The sequence below is a fragment of the Phacochoerus africanus genome, chromosome 9 (assembly GCF_016906955.1).
Source record: "Phacochoerus africanus isolate WHEZ1 chromosome 9, ROS_Pafr_v1, whole genome shotgun sequence".
Taxonomy (NCBI): domain Eukaryota; kingdom Metazoa; phylum Chordata; class Mammalia; order Artiodactyla; family Suidae; genus Phacochoerus; species Phacochoerus africanus.
Window position 1 is genome coordinate 32,708,305 of NC_062552.1, and position 19,601 is coordinate 32,727,905.

General features: G+C 39.1%; 1 protein-coding gene across 10 annotated transcripts in view; it reads right to left on the bottom strand.

Annotated features, from left to right (window-relative positions):
* Positions 1–19,601, bottom strand: part of FKBP5 (FKBP prolyl isomerase 5) — a 105,322-nt gene that overhangs the window by 37,733 nt on the left and 47,988 nt on the right. For 9 of the 10 annotated variants that reach the window (XM_047794414.1, XM_047794411.1, XM_047794415.1 and 6 more), the window contains 2 exons: positions 4,654–4,796; positions 3,618–3,732 (listed from right to left, as the gene is read on the bottom strand). In XM_047794414.1, coding sequence (XP_047650370.1) covers positions 3,618–3,732; positions 4,654–4,796 — 258 coding nt within the window. Of the gene's footprint in view, positions 1–3,617; positions 3,733–4,653; positions 4,797–8,926; positions 8,955–19,601 lie in introns of all 10 variants that reach the window. The other variant, XM_047794419.1, reaches the window with a different exon arrangement.

Consider the following 19,601-nt stretch of genomic DNA (forward strand, 5'->3'; position numbering starts at 1 on the left):
TTGGTAATTACAACGGAGAAACACGGCAGACTTCACCCTAACCAAGTGGCCCCAGTGAACAGCACCGGTAACGAGACATCAACATCATGTAGCCCCTGATAATGACGAACTGCGAAGGGCACAACATGACTTAGGTGGTATTTTTCCAAATATGCATAGCCTCAAATCTAATCAGGGAAAACATCAGACAAGCCCAAATTGAGGGGTATTCTACAGTAATTGGCCAGTTACCTTCATAAGCACTAAAGTCATGAAAAACACTGAGAGAGACTGATAAACTGTCACAGATTGGAGGAGACTAAGGGGACGTGACAACTTAATTACAATGCTGGACCCGGATTTGATGGGGCACCAGAAAAGAAGCCTCAACGAGGCAGCTGATGAAATTCAAATAAGATCTGTAGAATGGTTAATAAATAGCACTGAATCAATGTGAATTTCCTGATTTTGATAAAAGTACTGTGGTTATGTAAGCTGCCAGCATTAGGGGAAGCTCCGTGAAGCACATAAGGAAATTCTCTGTACTAGTTTCGCAACTGTTCTGTAAGTCAAAAATTATCTCAAGGAGTTACTGTTCTGGTGCAGTGTAAACGAATCCAACTAGTATCCAGGAGGATGTGGGTTTGATCCCTGGCTGAGGATCCAGTGTTGCCGTTAGCTGGGGTGTAGGTTGCAGACTCAGCTCGGATTTGGCATTGCTGTGCCTGTATGCAGGCAGCTGTAGCTCCAATTGGACCCCTAGCCTGGGAAATTCCATAAGCCACAAAAGTGGCTCTAACAACAAAAACAAAAACAAAACAAAACAAAAAAAAACGAAAAGTTAAAAAAAAAATGACTCCCGCTGAAAATACTACCAAAAGCAAGACTTGAGTTAATTTAATTTAACCTGCTCCAAAGTTTTTTTCGTGTGTTTGTTTTTTGTCTTTTTTTTATCGCCACACCCATGGCATATGGAGGTTCCCAGGCTGGGGTCTAATCAGAGCTGTTGCTGCCGGCCTACACCACAGCCATAGCAACACCGGATCCGAGTCACTTCTGCGAACTACACCACAGCTCACGGCAACGCCGGATCCTTAAGCCACTGAGTGAGGCCAGGGATTGAACCTACAACCTCATGGTTCCTAGTCGGATTTGTTTTCAATGCACCACAGCAGACACTCCTAATCTGCTCCAAAGTTAACTCTACAGTCTACAGCGGTAGTTTTATGGTATTGCCTTATAACTGGGAAAAGTTTTTCCTTTTAATTGACAAAAACCTCCAATTTTAAAATATATACACATGGAGTTCCGTTGTGGCTCAGTGGTTAATGAATCCGACTAGGAACCATGAGGTTGCGGGTTCAATCCCTGGCCTCGCTCAGTGGGTTGGGGATCTGGCATTGCCACGAGCTGTGGTGTAGGTCGCAGACGTGGCTTAGATCCTATGTTGCTGTGGCTCTGGCATAGGCTGGAGGCTACAACTCTGATTGGACCCCTGGCCTGGGAACCTCCATATACCTCGGGAGCGGCCCTAGAAAAAGCAAAAAGACAAAAAGAATAAAATAAATACATACAAAAATATATAAATATACATAAATTATCAAATCTTGGAAGTTTCTGTAGCATAGGGGAAAAAACCCTACTTTTGCGTATGTTTGAAAATTTTCATAATAGAAATTTAAAAATAGATGTTATAGATAAGATTTTTAAGTGCTTGCTAATATACTGAGGAGAATTTTCTATCATTCCTATTATGTTCATAAACATTTAGAATGCTCTCATGGAATTTTTAGGGCTAGTAGGACCTTAGAAATCAAGAACTCTACCCCTGTGTCACTGCACAGGAAAGAAGCTAAAGACAGAGAGGAAAGGTCTAGCTAAAAGTCAGCCATAGCTGGAACTTATCTGCCAACTCCTGGTCTAGGTATTTCTCCAACATTATACATCTGTGCTCTTCATTTATTCTATTTTATTTATTTTTTTGTCTTTTTTTAGGGCCGCACCTGAGGCATATGGAGGTTCTCAGGCTAGGGGTTGAATCGGAGCTGTAGCCACAGCAACACCAGATCTGAGCCGCTTCTGCAACCTACACCACAGCTCACAGCAACGCCGGATCTTTAACCCACTGAGTGAAGCCAGGGATCGAACCTGCATTCTCATGGATACTAGTCAGATTTGTTTCTGCTGAGTCATGGTGGAAATCCCTTCATTTATTCTAAAACTTACCATGAATGACAACTATCTAAACACTCTAACTGCAAAAGAAAAGTAATACTATAACTTGTTTTCAATTACAAAAATTAAATTTGAACTAATCTGCCAGACTTGTGGAAATGAAATATGGGTTCAAAGTAGAATGTAAAATACTGTTGTGGTTCAATACACAACATTAAAGATAAAATCAAACTACCTAGTTTATGTTTTAAAAATGAACTCTTAGGGAGTTCCTGTTGTGGTGCAGTGGGTTAAGAATCCCACTGCAGTGGCTCAGGTGGCTGCAGAAGTACAGATTTTCTCCCCTGCACAGTGGGTTAAAGGATTGGACATTGCTGCAGCTACAATGTAGGTCACAGCTGCAGCCTGTTCACTCTCTGGCCCTGGAGCTTCCATATGCTGCAGGTGCAGCCATAAAATAAAAAATTTAAAAAATTAAAAAAAAAAAGAACTCTTTATGTTAGGTCTTTAATAATAGTTCATGTCACCATCCTTGTTTAGTGACTTGATTTTTTTTTTTAAATCGAAGTATTTCTACATGTTTTTTCAGTTTCTTTTTTGAAGAACTTTAGCACAATAAATGTCATTTTTCAAACATTCATTCGTCCATGCAGAAAGCATCTACTGAACGTCGAATGTGTGTAAGGCACTGCCAGTGATGTTGGAAACAAGAAGGGGAAGAGTCCAGTCCCCCAGCACTCACTGCACACTGGGGATGGGTATGTGCTGATTACAGGACCAGTGACAAGTAGTGCACACAGTGGTACAAAGTGGGCACCATGGCAGGGGAAACGGTGATCAGCTATCCCAGTCCGTAGCAGCATCCTGACCCCCAACTTAGTAAGTGAGAAAGATGGAACAGCTACAGGTCACTCGATAAACCCACATCTCCTGACACAAAAGAGAATAAACACTCTTACACAATTATGATCGAACTACAATACTGTTTTTTCTCTTGATGACAGCCAGTGAAATGGGTCTGAGAGTCCGGAAAGGCCTTAAAATCTAGGCTCTAGTTAATAACTGCAACCTCGGGCAATTTACATAACACTTCTATGAACTCACTTTTCTCACCTGGGGATAATTACTCATACCTTAAACAGAACTGATGTGTAAGGCAACTAATATAGTAGTTGACACATCAAAGAGTCCATAGACTAAGAACTCCTTGATGGATGAGATTACCTTTTACTCATTTTTTTTGAGTTTGTAGAGGCTGGTACAGTACTTGGCACATACAGGTTGAATGAATATTAAATGAGTCACTATTAAATAAATGTTGGATTCTAAAATTCTTTTTGAGATACATATTCAATATATTTATTTCTATAAACAGATTTTTATAAAAGAAACCTCCATTTCACCCACATAAATGTAACCCAACTTTTAAGGACCAATTAGTTCCCTCTCGCAGTAAGACTTACTTTCTACAGTTGCTCCTTCATTGGGATTTGAGTACCCTTCTCCTTTCCGTTTGATTCTTCGGATAATGCCTCCATCTTCAAATAAATCCTCTCCTTTGAAATCAAGGAGCTCAATCTAGAAAGGAAAAATGGACCTGGCTGAGAACTGATGGGACAAAGCTAATTTAACACACTTAAAGGCAAGGGTGACTAATTCTCTTTTCATTTTATAAAATAAAACTGTTTTTATATTTATCTGTGCATCTTAGTTATTGGAAAAGTAGGAAAAAAGAACACTGCAGTTTTCAATACCTGGAAAGAACCTTCATGTAATGATAATGTCTAGGACTACATCCTGTGGGGCTGCAGTGCAAAGACAGACAGGAAGTACTAGGAAAACTGCCTTGTGGCAGAAAGCCAGAGTGACACAGTGCTGGCCCAGAACTATTGTGTCTGACTCTAGAGGCCACCACTTTTCCACCCCAGATTCATGGAATTCCCTTCTTAAAATGTAAGAATAAATCTTATGAATCAGGACTACAACCAACCAAAGGTGTATTTTACCTAGTTACAATTTTCAGGCATTTCCCTCTTGATTTTTAAATTAAGTTTGGCCAAATATGAGTTATTCGACACAGGATGAGTAACATCTTATCACGACTTACTGCTTCCTAGTGAGGAAGTGAGATCCGTGACATTTATAACCACTGTAACGTGAAAACAGCCTTCCCACTTGGTTTAGGTGTATTGTAATGTTTATTTCCCACATTTCCATCCCGTCTTCTGTCACACTATGGACCACAACCTTTATTTCTGAGCCTGGTGTCTTTTGTTTATTTGGATATGACCATTTTGTGCCAGAGACACGTTTCTAAGAAAGCACTGGCACACATCCCTTGGGTTTGTGAGAAACAATTCAAGAAGCCAAGCTCCAAAATAAATAAGTTGGATCTGATCCTCAACAGCAAACTTAGCTCCTCGTTCCACTGCCTGCTGCTTTGGAGCCAGCACTATAGCAGAGCAGATGCTAACAAGGCAACATCACACACATACTTGCCTCAAAAAAGAGAGTTGCATTCGAGGGAATTTTGGGGAGACTGCCAGCCGAGCCGTATGCATATTCTGGTTTGCACAGTAAATGGCAGATCTCTCCTTTCTTCATGGTAGCCACCCCGATATCCCATGCCTTGATAACCTGGCCTAAGACAAAGGAAAAAGGGTTGAAACCCTCTAAGTCATATTTTAAAAAAAAGCAACTGTCATGGAACACAAGTTCCAACAATTCCATATGTTACATACTACTCAGCTAGGAAGTAGGGGCTACAAAAGAACTCAGCAAGAGCTACACACTAAGAAATTGTGATTTTTTTTCCTCAGGGCTATTGGAGAAGATTCTCTGCTGAAAAGGACGAAAGTAGTGTTACTTTCTCTTTTGAATTTTTTTTTTTAAAGAGACTTGTTTCCAAAACAAGTTTTTAAAGTTTTATTGACGTATAGGTGATTTACAATGTGATAATTTCTGCTGTATGACAAAGCAATTTAGCTATACATATACACACATCCATTCTTTTTAGTATTTCTAAACTGTTCAAGATTAAGTCTTTGAAAAGTGGCAGTAACATAATCTTTGAAATGTGGCTGGGCTGCAGTTGTTGCTTAATTTATAATTTCAACCATAATAATAAGCGTGTGTTTTCTAGGCAGAAATGGGACAAAAATAGTATGGAAAATGGAATTTGTCCTAAGGAAGCTTATAATTTAGTTGGGTAGACAAAAAATAACAAACAAGAAACAACCAGAAAAGTATAAACTGCATCATAAAAAGGCCCATGAAACAGTTTTCTTCTCAAAATTTAGAGTAAAAAAAAAAGTGAGTTTTGTATTTCTACAAACAAAAAAAACCTCCAAAACATGTGTCCTCTTTTGTCAGATCACAAGAACTACAGAAGAATTTCTTTCTTTTTTTTTTTTTTGCCTACTTCCAGAAAACTAAAAATTAACAATTTTTTTCTTTTTCTTTTTCTTTTCAGGGCCGCACCTGTGGCATATGGAAGTTCACAGGCTAGGGGTCAAACTGGAGCCAGAGCTGTAGCTGCAGGCCTATGCCACAGCCATGCCAGATCCAAGCCACATCTGCCGACTATACCACAGTTCACAGCCAACACTGGATCCTTAACCCACTGAGCAAGGCCAGGGATCGAACCCGAATCCTCCTGGATACTAGTCAGATTTGTAATCTGCTGAGAAACTCTTAAAAGTTAACTTTACTGCTCAATTCAGAACTATGGTAACCTCTATAATTGTATCTTAACAATAAGCAGTCTCAAATCCTTTGGGAAACAATAGAAGATGTACATAATTTTAAGGAATAATACACAAATTTGAAGTGCTATGTCAATAAAAAACTGAAGTATTCAAAGTGAGATCAGGTAAGCAATAAACTGCAAAGGGAGTGAATTTTGAAGAAAGCTGTTATCTTGAATTGAGAGCTGATGGTAGGATTAGAGGAAGGGATTACAATAAGGGGATCCTTATAAGGAACGTAAGTAGGGATGGACAAAGCATTTGTGACTCATGACTTTAGCCTAGTTTTAAGCATCACAACTTTTCAAAATATCAGATACATTTATTTTAGTCAAAAGTATATATAAGGTATACATGCTTATTATTAAAACACACAGAAAAGAGAAAGATATAATTGAAATATAAAAGGTCATCCATTCCCTTCTTACAAGGAGCCACTGTTATGCTTCTTTTCTAGCCTTCCACTGTGTGCTTTTAAAAAAAATTTGTAACACAAATGACAGCATACTATACATTCAGTTCTGAACTGTTTTTTTCATTATATATAACATACATATTTTCACTGTATATATTATAAATACATAAACAAAAGTATGTTTGTAGCTGAATCACTGTGCTGAACAGCAGAAATTATAACACTGTAGGTCAACTACACTTCAGTGAAACTTAAAAAAAGAACTGGGGGAATTCCTGTTGTGGCTCAGTGGTAAAGAACCCGACTAGTATTCATGAGGACGCAGGTTCAATCCCTGGCCTCATTCAAGTGGGTTAAGGATCTGGTGTTGCCGTGAGCTGTGGTGTAGGTCGCAGACATGGCTTGGATCCTGTGTTGCTGTGGCTGTGGTGTAGGCTGGCAGCTGCAGCTCCAATTTGACCCCTAGCCTGGGAACTTCCATATGGCTGGGTGAGGCCCTAAAAAGACCAAAAAAAAAAAAGAATGGAATTCTTTATAATGTTTATAATTTATTTATAAATAAAGATAGAGATATAAATACATCTTTATCAGTAGAAAGGAGGCTATATATTTTCGGGGTTAGAAGTGCAGCCTGCTTTAACTTCAGACTGCCTAAGTTAGAATACCAGGTCTGGAAAAATAAATAAATAAAAGAATATCAGGTCTGTTCTGTATTATTTGTATGATCTTGTACAAGTTCTCCTTGTCTGCAAAATGCAGATAATAATAGTACCTGCCACACAGTTGTTATAATTGTTAGATAAAATATGTCAAGTGCCTGGCATGTAATATTTATTTAATAAAGAACAGTTATCATCATAAATACACACCTACCTCATTCTCAGTGGCTTCATAATATTCCAGTCACTCTACTACTGAGAGTCATATCAGCAACAGTACTCTAAGAAGGATTTCTGCCTATTTTGTGCCCGAATATTTGGAGGGTAATTTCCTGGAAGTGCAATCGTGATGTGTACTTTCAATTTGATATTGGCCAACTGCCCTTCCAAAAGGACGCCGTCAATTTATATGCCCACACATGGTTCAACGTGAAAACAGTCTAGAATCATCAGAAGAAATTTAAAGTCTGCTGTTGATAGGATGCTTTATTGTCATGGATGCTCTTGAAAGACGGCTATGGCTTTAGTTTGAGTCATCGAGAACTTTTTTTTTTTAACTCTCAACTCTGACATTTTAAGACAATTACCATATGTATTCTTCCAGGAAATCTTTATACCATGGAGGAACTACTGTACATCTGTTCAAGACATTTGGCCAATTACTGAGGAGCAAAGGTCTGCCTAGGAACCAAAAATACAAAGGTTGCTGTTCCCTTTTTCCTTCCAAGAAATATGCAATGCAGTACTGCTAGTGGAGCAGAAAGGTACATGCACTGTTTTTTTAAAGTGTAGTGAATACTAAAATAGAGTAGAAATAGGAGCTTTTGCCTTCCAGTGGGGGATGGAGCAATCAGCAAAAGCTTAATTCAGAGATATCATCTACACTAGGCCTTAGAGGCTGGAGGTATCAGTCTATTAAATCCACAGGAGCCCCAAGCTAAATAATCATGCTCATGGCTTTGTTTTCTTCTCATTCAGGAACATTAAAGCTTCAGAGATACTGATGAAACTCACTGAGTAAAGAGCCAGGCTGATATGAACACAAGTATGTTTCTAAAATTGCCAATCTTGGAGCTCTTTTCTTAAAAAGCATTCTCCCTTGATTTAAAAAAAATAATACATACTCATTATAGAACACTTGGGAAGTATATAAAAGCATAGAGGATACAGTTTTAAAATTTTTGAAATTTCAGCATCTGGGGTAAACTGTCATTTTCCTGGTTCATTTCCTTCCAATTGTGTATGTACACTGTTTACATATATTAAATTTTCTAGAGTTCCCGTCGTGGCTCAGTGGTAATTAACCCAACTGGTATCTAAGAGGACTCTGGTTTGATCCCTGACTTTGCTCAGTGGGTTAAGGATCCACAGCCCTGAGCTGTGGTGTAAGGTCACAGACATGGCTTGGATCCTGTGTTGTTGCTATGGCTGTGGTGTAGGCTGGCAGCTGTAGCTCTCATCAGGCTCCTAGCCTGGGAACCTCCATATGCCGCGAGTATGGCTCTAAAAGAAAAAAAAAAAATTATCTATACATTCTTAAAATGTATAGATACATTTTAAATTCTGGTCAGCCATTTGGTTTTGTAGCCCTACTCTTCACATTTCACATTATATAAACATTTTTCTTCTTAAAAGATAATATCTGAAAACATGACTTTAACAGCTATATGCTATTTCATCCTTTGAATACACCTTAATTTTATTACTCCCATTAATAAACATTTAGATTGTATTTTTTTTCACTATTATAAAGTTGCAATGAGTAACTCTACACCTAAATCTTTATGTAAATTTTTTTGCATAGTAAAAACCTGATACATTCAGGACTATAGTTGCAAGTTAATTTCAAATGTTGCTTTAAGTGAGGAATCATTTCAAAAAAACCAAAAAAACCATATACATGACCTCAAATTTTTTACTTAGAACATATCAAATTATGTTAATTCACTAACCTTGTATTAGAAGGTCAAGGCCGTGTCTCTGTGTGTGACAAGTAATAAGAGTTCTGTATCATCTTTACTATATAAATCACACTTATGTACATCATTTGCAATTTACAATGCGGATTTCTTAAGCAGAGTAAGAACCAGAAGAGACACTTATAAAGCATCGGTATGAAGGATCCTTCTGGGAAAATGTGTTTTTATTTCATCTTTCTTTTACCTACCCTAATTCAATAGCCATTTAAAAATGTTTTTAAAAATTCACCTTAATAAGTCTTTCCAAAGATGTTCAACCTAATTTTCATAGAAATAATTCCCCTTTCTTATCATACTAATTTCAGTGTTTTATGTACTACCTAATGAAATTAAATAATTACAAAAGGGACAATGGATATCAACAAGTTAGACTGATTCTTAGTAAGAGTCTGAGGAAGAAAAAGGCAGGCCCTAATGTCTGGAAACTGCCTGACACTTACAGCTGGGCCTTGGTGATTCTGAAGCTGGTCCAGGGCACACAGCTAGACCTGAATATTCCCCTGTCAGATATAACCATCTCACAAAACATCACTACCAGACAAGGTCACTCTGAGACCATGAAAAAGTGAGACAAAACAAGAACATTTCAAAATGTCGTCTGACGTGGCTCAGATCCTGCACGTTGCTGTGGCTCTGGCGTAGGCTGGTAGCTACAGCTCCAACTGGACCCCTAGCCTGAGAACCTCCATATGCCACGGGTGCGGCCCTAAAAGGACAAAAATAAATAAATAAACTAGCAGAATAAAAAAAAAAAAGTCTGAGCATGAACAAAATAAAGGTCTCTTTGCAACCTACAAAGTACCAAACATCCCCCTCTCCTGGTGACATGAGTGACTGCTGCTTCTCTGCAGGTATAGAGTCAGTCCTCCTCTTGGATAAGATTTACTGAGATACCCAAAGAACCACCTGCATCCCAACAATATCCAATCCAGAGCAAATCCTTCTTCCCCCAATCACCTAACACAAGCCCAAACTCATAAAGTCCTTTGAACACTCACCCTGAGACACCCCCAGTTTCCCATGGTGTGCACTCGTCCTCCCTATGAGTAGTAAACCCAACCTGCTCACTTGTGTTCTTAGTGGTCTGTGGCTGGAGGGCAGTGATAAGGACCAAAGTGGTATCATTCAGTGTATCTATAAGCAGAATGAAGAGCTTCAGTCTGCAGTTGGTTTTAATTTCTCCACCACCTTGCTAAAACTTGTAGTTTTCTGTTTGTTTTTTTAATAGTATCTGATGGGTACAGAGTGCTATCTCATCATGGTTTTGATTGTATTACCCTAGTGATTTAGTGATGTAGAGTATCTTTTTATATGCTCGTGGGCCATTTATACATTTTCTTTGGGGAAATGTCTATTTCTATTTATTGTCCAATTATAATCAGGTTGAGTATTTTGTTGTTGGATTATAGGAGTTCTTTATATATATTCAGTGTATTATTTATTTGGTTGTCCAATTATAATCAGGTTTTTGAGGGGTTTTTTGTTGTTGGATTATAGGGTTCATTACATATATTCTGGATATTAACCCTGTCAGATATACGATTTGTAAATATTTCCCTCCCAGTCTATAGGATGCCTTTTCACTCTGTTATGATATCCTTTGATGCACAAGTTTTTAATTTTGATGTAGTCCAATTTAGGTAATAGGCATTTTTTTGCTTTTGTTGCCTGTGCTTTTGGTGTCATATCCAAGAAATCACTGTCAAATCTAATGTTATGAAGCTTTCTAAGTTTCCTTCTAAGAAAACACAGTTTTAGGTCTTCTAATATTTAGGTCTCTGATCCATTTTGAGTTAATTTTTGTATATGATGTAAAGTAAGGGTCTAACTTCATTATTTTGCACTTGAATATCCAGTACTCCCAGCATCAGTGGTTGAAAAGACTGTCCTTTCCCTAATGAATGGTCCTGGCATCCTTGATAAAAATTTACTATACAACTTTTAGATGTATGTTTGCATTTGAAATCACTGAGAATACTGACATTGTCTTTCTTCTTTTTATACTAGAGAAAGCAAAGTTTTTCCTGTATATATTTTCCTCTTATAAATTTTATTTGGTATATTTGTCTTGGAAACACCTGCAACATGTGGAACTTCAGGGGCCAGGGATCGAACTCATGTCTCAGCAGTGACCCAAGCCATAGCAGAGTGGCAATGCTGGATCCTTAACTTGCTATGCCACCAGGGAACTCCTAATTGGTCTTATTTTTATTTTTTGTGGACTTTTTTTTTTTTTTTTGTCTTTTTAGGGCTGCACCTGCTGCATATGGAGGTTCCCAGGCTAGGGGTCCAATCAGAGCCACAGCTGCAGGCCTACACCACAGCCTTAGCAATGCCGGATCCTTAACCCACTGAGCAAGGCCAGGGATCAAACTCCTGTCCTCATGGGTCTAGTTGGGTTCATTTAACCGCTGAGCCACAATGGGAACTCCTGGTCTTACTTTTAAATGTCTTATAAAAGGGCTCTGATAATCATCCCTACTCCCTATCTGATTATGGATTCAACAAATTATTATGAGATTCTTTTAAAGTGTTCATATGTCTTAAGTTACAGTCTATTTTTGCCCATTTCTCTATTTAATTACCAAGAAAATGGATCACAAGCTGATCTTTCCCCATCCTCATGGCTTATAATTTCAAAAACAGGGAGAAAAAAACAACCTGTCCTGGGACAGCCTTAATGACCAGTTCTGCCAGGCTCAACTGCTGGATACCCGAAGGCAGGGGTCATGTTTCGATTTTTTTTTTTTTTAATTTCCTAAAGAACTTAACACTGCAATATTATTCTCAATAAAAGAACATGATCCATGCTATAATATCTAATTTAAATGGAATCAGAAATTTCTTTGCTTCTTCCAGTCTACCCTTACCCCTGCCTAAATCAGCTTCTCTTTTTAACAATCACTCAGCAATGCAATGAAATTGGAAGCATTCTTCCTCTGCTGGAAGGACCAGGTAAAGCCAAAGAAAGTACTTTCTTAAAAGTTTGCTGTTGTTCTGGCTCACACTTTTGGGGAGGGCTAGAAAATTTAAATATTTCGGCATAAAAGCCTTCCTTCCAAATCCTGAATGCTCTTAAACTGCGTATTTTTTAAAAAGGCTAATTAGATGTTAAAAATATATTTATGTGGGAGCAGGAGTACCAACAGAAATTTAAAGGGAGCACATGGCTAAACCACAGACAACCCACAGGAAGTTGGCTGCATGGTTAACCACTACTAGTAAGAGTATTTCACTAGTTGTAAAATGTCACAGCTTAAAGTACATGAAAAAAAAATATACTTCAAATAAAAATAAATCTTTAAAAGTAGGAATCAGGATCTCAATACCAAGCATATAACAGCAACAACTTTGTTTTTGATAAACCTAACTATATTATTTCTGTAAGAAAAATGTCTGGTGTACAACAGGCACTCAGTAAATTCTGCTGAACCTACTTTGTTTCTGCACCTACTTTCTGAGCTAGTTTAAGCCTTAAGATTTAATATAACCTGAAAGAGACTGCCTGGCTTTGAATCCTGGCTCTGCCACTTATTTCTATACCTTAGCTTCCTCAACAAAAAAACAAACCAAGATGGTTACAGTAGGAACCTAAAACATTTAGAAAATTGATAAAGTAGACTTTATCAAAATTAAACATTTTTGTTCTTTTGGAGTTCCCATGGTGGCACAGTAGGAACGAATCTGACTAGGAACCACGAGGTTGTGGGTTTGATCCCTGACCTCGCTCAGAGGGTTAAGAGATCTAGTGTTGCCGTGAGCTGTGGCATAGGTCGCAGAGGCAGCTTGGATTTGATGTGGCTCTGCATAGGCCGGTAGCTGTAGCTCCAATTAGACCCCTAGCCTGGGAACCTCCATGTGCCATAGGGGCAGCCCTTAAAAGACAAAAAAAAAAAAATTTGTTCTTTGAAAGACTAAGAAAATGAAAAGGCAAGCTATAGACTGGAAGAACATACTTAAAAAAGACATATCTGATTAAGTGCTTGTCTTGTTGAATATAACTCAATAAAAAGATAAAGTGATTTTTTTTTGGTCTTTTTGCTATTTCTTGGGCCGCTCCCTCGGCATATGGAGATTCCCAGGCTAGGGGTCCGATCGGAGCTGTAGCCACCGGCCTACGCCAGAGCCACAGCAACGTGGGATCCGAGCCGCATCTGCAACCTACACCACAGCTCACGGCAACGCCGGATCGTTAACCCACTGAGCAAGGCCAGGGATCGAACCCGCAACCTCATGGTTCCTAGTCGGACTCGTTAACCACTGCGCCACGAAGGGAACTCCTAAAGTGATTTTTTAAAACAGGCAAAAGATTTGAATAGATAACTTCGTAAAAGAAAACATACAGGAGTTCCCGTCGTGGCGCAGTGGTTAACGAACCCGACTAGGAACCATGAGTTTGCGGGTTCGATCCTTGCCCTTGCTCAGTGGGTTAACGATCCGGCGTTGCTGTGAGCTGTGGTGTAGGTTGCAGACGAGGCTCGGATCCAACGTTGCTGTGGCTCGGCGTAGGCTGGTGGCTATAGCTCCGATTCAACCCCTAGCCTGGGAACCTCCATATGCCGTGAGAGCGGCCCAAGAAAATGGCAAAAAGACAAAAAAAAAGAAAAGAAAAGAAAAGAAAACATACAGAAGTTCCCGTCATGGTACAACAGAAACAAATCTGACTAGGAACCATGAGGTTGCGGGTTCAATTCCTGCCCTCACTCAGTGGGTTAAGGATCTGGCATTGTTTAAAGAGCCGTGGTGCAGGTCACAGACGCAGCTCGGATCTGGCGTTGCTTTGTCTCTGGCGTAGGCTGGCAGCTATAGCTCCGATTGGAGCCCCAGCCTGGGAACCTCCATATGCCGTAGGTGCGGCCCTAAAAAAAAAGTAAGCAAAAACAAACAAAAAAAGAACAAAACAAAAAAAGACTGATAATACTAATGGTTGACAAGGATGTGAAAAACAAACTGTCAAGCTCTGCTGGTGAGAATGCAAAATGGTACAGCCACTTTGAAAAAAAAAAACAGTATGGCATATGGCAGTACCTGACCAAGTTAAACTATGTCCACCATATCCAACAAGTCTACTCCCAGGTCTTTATCCCCAAATAAATCTATCTAACCAACCCACACAAAGATAGGTATGTAAATGACTGTTTATTACATTATTCATAATAGCCCCAAATTGTAAACAACCCTAATGTCCAATTGTTCGAATGGATGAAGAAACTGTGGTGTTTTCATACTGCAAAATGCTACTTGGCAATTCAACCTGCATGAATCTCAAAATCATTATGCTAAGTAACAGAAGTCAAATACAAAAGATGACATACAGCTGCATTTACATGAAGTTCTGGAAAAGGCCGAACTACAGTAACAGAAACCGTATTAGCGACTGCATGGCCCAAAGTCCAGGAAGTGACAAAAGGACATAAGAAAAGGTCTCAGGGTGGTGGTTACACAACTATTACCACCGAACTGTACCCTTAAAAGCTGAACCCTCAAAAAAAGACTCAAAGAGTTTTAGAAACAAATGTTAATATTGCCACCTAAACTATACTAAATAAATTACACAAAGAATCTAAAAAATAAAAATAGGATTGGTGTGAGAATTAAATGAGATAATGTGTATAAGGCCCTTACCCTGGCACTGCAAGTACTTAAAAAGTAATAGCTATTACCACTCAACATACACGTTTTCCCTTTTACTCTGATATGTTAATGTCTAAGTTAAAAGGTGTTTTTATTAATAATCATGGGTCATCATGCACCTAACAAGGTTAGACTAATGTTAAAGGCAGACTGCTGACTGTGACTTCATTATGGTTTAATCTCAATGGTAAGAGAAAAGTATAGGTATGCAAAAAATCCAAAATGATTGGGTTAGTTTCTTACTTCTCAAATCTGGGGGAAGAATGTAAGAGAGAGGATTTTTATCTTCATAATTTCCAACCACATTAGTCACATACCAAGAACATCGAAAACAACTGCACTGCAGTAGCCTTTAATCAGAAATTGCCAGACCTTTATAGAGGTAGGCGGGGAAGGGGTGAAGCTTTAGCGTTCTTGGATTTACCACTAAGAACAAAGGTAGATATAATCCTTTCAGCCCTCACATCTACTCCTTTCCAATTTCAGGGATGCTGGAGGAAGAGAAGAGAACCCTTATTATGGACATATACTTGGAAATACTGAATCATTCTTTTTTTTTTGTCTTTTCTAGGGCCGCAACCATGCGGCACATGGAGATTCCCAGGTCAGCAGTCTAATCGGAGCTGTAGCTGCTGGCCTACGCCACAGCAACACAGGATCCGAGCCATGTCTGCGACCTATACCACAGCTCGTGGCAACGCCAGATCCTTAACCCACTGAGCGAAGTCAGGGATCGAACCTGCAACCTCATGGTTCCTAGCTGGATTCGTTAACCACTGAGTCACGATGGGAACTCCGTGAGTCATCCGTATTTCAGCTTCTTTTAAGATGAATTATGGACACAGTTATAGGAATTCAGAACATGCAGTAAAGATTTAGTTTAAGAAAACCCAATGAGGGAAACCATCATCTCTTCATGCTATAACATCCTCTGTAGTGGTAATAACCAGTCACCTTAGATTGATTCAGTTTGTTTTTCCAGACTTCCTAGGGCTAAAAAATATGGTTAAGCATTGTTTCAAAAGGTCTATATGCAGGCAAGGTAAACAGAAGGAGTCAGGACTGAAACTGCTCCTTGCCACTCCACTGCAAAGCCAGCCAATAATCCCGATTGTGTAACAACAGTTATAAAGCATTTGAGGGCTTCCTATGTTATTAGGCTGAGTGTTAAGCAATGTCGTATAATATCTTAATTAATCCTCAACATACAACAGTATATGCTACTTATTATTGCTTCATATTTGAGGGAAATGAAGCACAGAGTTTAGAAGATGATACAAAAAGAGCCATAGACACACATACAATGTGTAGATACACCTCAAATTTATAATATGGTATGTGTAATTTTTAATGCAATTTTTACAGATAAGCTCTTAGATTTTTTTTTTTTGGCTGTGCCACGGTATGAGGAAGTTCCCAGACCAGGGATCAAACTCGTGCCACAGCTGTAACCAGAGTCACAGCAGTGACAATGTCAGATCCTTAACCTACTGAGCCACCAAGGAACTTCCAATTCTATTTTAAATACTTAAGTCACAATAGAAGACAAGAGAATTCCAAAATTAGTGTGATCTTCCATTGAAGTATTTCTATTTGTTCCCTTGGGAGAGGTATAGTACCAAGAGAGTTTACATACAATATTCATGCTACATTTTTCTTCATTATGATGAAGTAGCTACTGCCATAACATCTAAGAATAAAACTATAAACTGCCTAACCAATGTTTGTTTTATAGGCAACTGAACACACTATATTTACAGTAGTTTTACCAGAGGTGTACTGCTTTAGTCTCTTTTTGGGGGTGGGGGGGGGGAGTAGCATGCAGTGGGCTAACGTGTGATCCTAGTCCCCAGACCAGGGACCAAGCCCGAGCTGCCGACGTGAGAGCACGGAGTCCCAACCACCAGATCATCAGGGAACTCCTTTCTAGTCTCGTATTTCTAATTATTATCTTAAGAGGGCTTCTAAAGGTTCTGTTATTTAGTTTTTTACAGTTTTTGTTCCTGTTCTTTTTACAGAATATAGAAGAATGGAGTCTTAGGATCAATCTTAAAGTTCTTCTACAGACGCTTCTCTTTAATAAGGGCAGGGATCCAGGTAGCTCTCTCATGATAACATACCACAGGAAAGAACACAGGAGATGGCCTGGCTCCCCCGCACCACACTGGACACTCTGCCATGAGACCAGGCTATCTCTAGACAGGTGCCATAGGTCCCCATCAACTGAAAGCTGCCTCTTCTCTCTGCTCAAAAGTCTAGGAAACATGAAAGACTCTTTCACCCTTTCACCATAGTGTTTTCCTAAGAAAATCTGGGCAGAGAAGGTGGCTATTAAGTTCTCAGCAATTCTTAGGTCTCCTTGTAAAGATAACTGTTGGGAGAAGACCTCTTATCTTAAACCTACCAACTCTTCCAAGACAGAAATCCAAAGGGTAGAGCACAAGAGGGGGGAGGGGGGCGGCAGTGGGAACAAAGAGGTCAGATGAGGCCATTTACTCTGAGGTCATCTAAGTTAAATAATGATGCCACAGCCATGCTGTGGCCCTGGAAGCTCTCATCCCCTACATTGAAAGAAACGAACAGAAAATTTTAATTTAACCATCATCAGTATCTGCTATGTGAAAAGAAAAAAATCTGTCCTTGATTTTGATTCCTATTTTATTGAATACAAGATTAATCTCTCTCACGTGAGCCATGAGCTCATTGTGGACCCAAAGGAGAAGGGAGCAGTGGCAGAGCCAGCAGCAGAGCTTGGAGAGAGGATACGGCTGCACGGAAAGTGGAATTCACCTTGACATATGCATGCCTCTGAGTACCAGGGAGGCACAGGGGTAGTGACTTAGGGACTTGCTGCTTCCTTTCCCAGATTCATGCTTAGTTAGCAACTCAACGAGGGGATAGAGTCAGAAAAAGAAAGGAACTATGGTCAACACTGAGCTACAGTGGAGAATGGGGGCATTGCCCCTTTTCTCCTACACTTGATCTGGGAACAAACTAGAAGTTTGTTATGTCTGTGACAGATACAAATAAAAAGACATTATAATTCAGCCACTAACTTCCAACAAGCCATAAGGTCCACCAAAGTTCAACCTGATGTGTGGGCTATTATTTTTCTTCCAAGATTAAAAAAAAAATAAGAATAATAGGAGTTCCCGTCATGGCGCAGTGGTTAACGAATCTGACTAGGAACCATGAGGTTTCGGGTTCGATCCCTGCCCTTGCTCAGTGGGTTAACGATCCGGCGTTGCCGTGAGCTGTGGTGTAGGTTGCAGACGCGGCTCGGATCCCGAGTTGCTGTGGCTCTGGCGTAGGCTGGTGGCTACAGCTCCGATCGGACCCCTAGCCTGGGAACCTCCATATGCCGCGGGAGCGGCCCAAGAAATAGCAGCAACAACAACAACAACAACAACAAAGACAAAAGACACACAAAAAAAAAGAATAATAAATTAACTCAAGACATTTAGAAGCAGACGTGTTTTAAAAAAATCACATTTAAGAACTGAAAAGAGTGATGCTCAACTTTTGTTCCCTTAAGCCCCCTTAACATCTGAAAAGTTGAAGACTCTAAGGAGCTTTTGTTTTTATACGTATTAGTATTTACCATGTTTAAAATTTTTAAATATTTACCAATTCATTTAAAAATAACAACAACCTCATTATATATTAATGTATTTTATGGAAAATAACTATTTCCCAAAGCCAAAAAATCAATGAGAAGAGTGGCACTGTTTCATAATTTTGCAAGTGTAAAATGTGTCTGACTTAATTGATAAAAGCCAACCAGATTCTCATACCTACTTTTGCATTTGTCTGTTGTAATTTCTAGTTGCAATATATGGGAAAAACTCAAACCCACAAAAATATAATTAGAAAAGATAGGAGTATTTTAATATCTTTTTCATATAATTATGAATATAATCATTTGATAATATATGAAAACCAAGTGGTAATTTCATAAAGGTTAGTTGCAATGTACAGTATGAAATCATATCAATGAACTTTTCATATAACACTACACTAAAATCCACACCAAATGGATCTTTTACTCATGCATAATTTTGTAACATTGAGCATTGGTCACTGGGAAAATATTGTTCACTGAGTCGCACAATCTTCCAAATGTTAACACATTTCATCTTGTAATGTTTAAAAACCACATTCATTAATACTCACTGATATTAAGTCTTTTAAATTTTGGAAAGCTGTCATGCTCTGAGTAGCAGATACAAATTTTGCACAATTGTAATTTTCACTTGAAAACTTAGTGGTAACAAATATTGTCAGTTGTCTCCCTTGAAGGGATAGGCTCACTTGATTCATGTGCAAGAAAATTTCTGCCATATATGGAATAATCAAGTGAATAATCATAGCTTGCCCTTAAAATGAATGGTGCGTCAAGAAAAAACTGCAGCTAGTCCAGCTTTCAACTATAGCAAGTGCACAAGTGCTTTTCCTTGTGATGACCACTGTACTGGGGTAGGCAGAAGTGTCTTACATGTGCCTTCCTTTATGTCACAAAATATCAAAACAATGTGAAACTCAAAGACTAAAATTTAATAAAATTTTTAATTAAAAAAAAATTTTTTTTTGTCTTTTTGCTATTTCTTGGACCGCTCCCGTGGCATATGGAGGTTCCCAGGCTAGGGGTCGAATCGGAGCTGTAGTCTCTGGCCTACGCCAGAGCCACAGCAACGCGGGATCCGAGCCGCGTCTGCAACCTACACCACAGCTCACGGCAACGCCGGATCGTTAACCCACTGAGCAAGGCCAGGGACCGAACCCGCAACCTCATGGTTCCTAGTAAGATTCGTTAACCACTGCGCCACGACGGGAACTCCTAATTAAAAATTTTTTAAACCAAGGACATTCTTAAGTGAAACTTGCCTTTCTTTTTTTTTTAATTTATTTAAACAGTGAGTGAGGGCAATAAATAATATACCACTACTGGTATAGTTTGGTGCCATTGCCTAGGTTTGTGCTAAGGCACCAGCAATTTTTCACCACTATAGGTTGG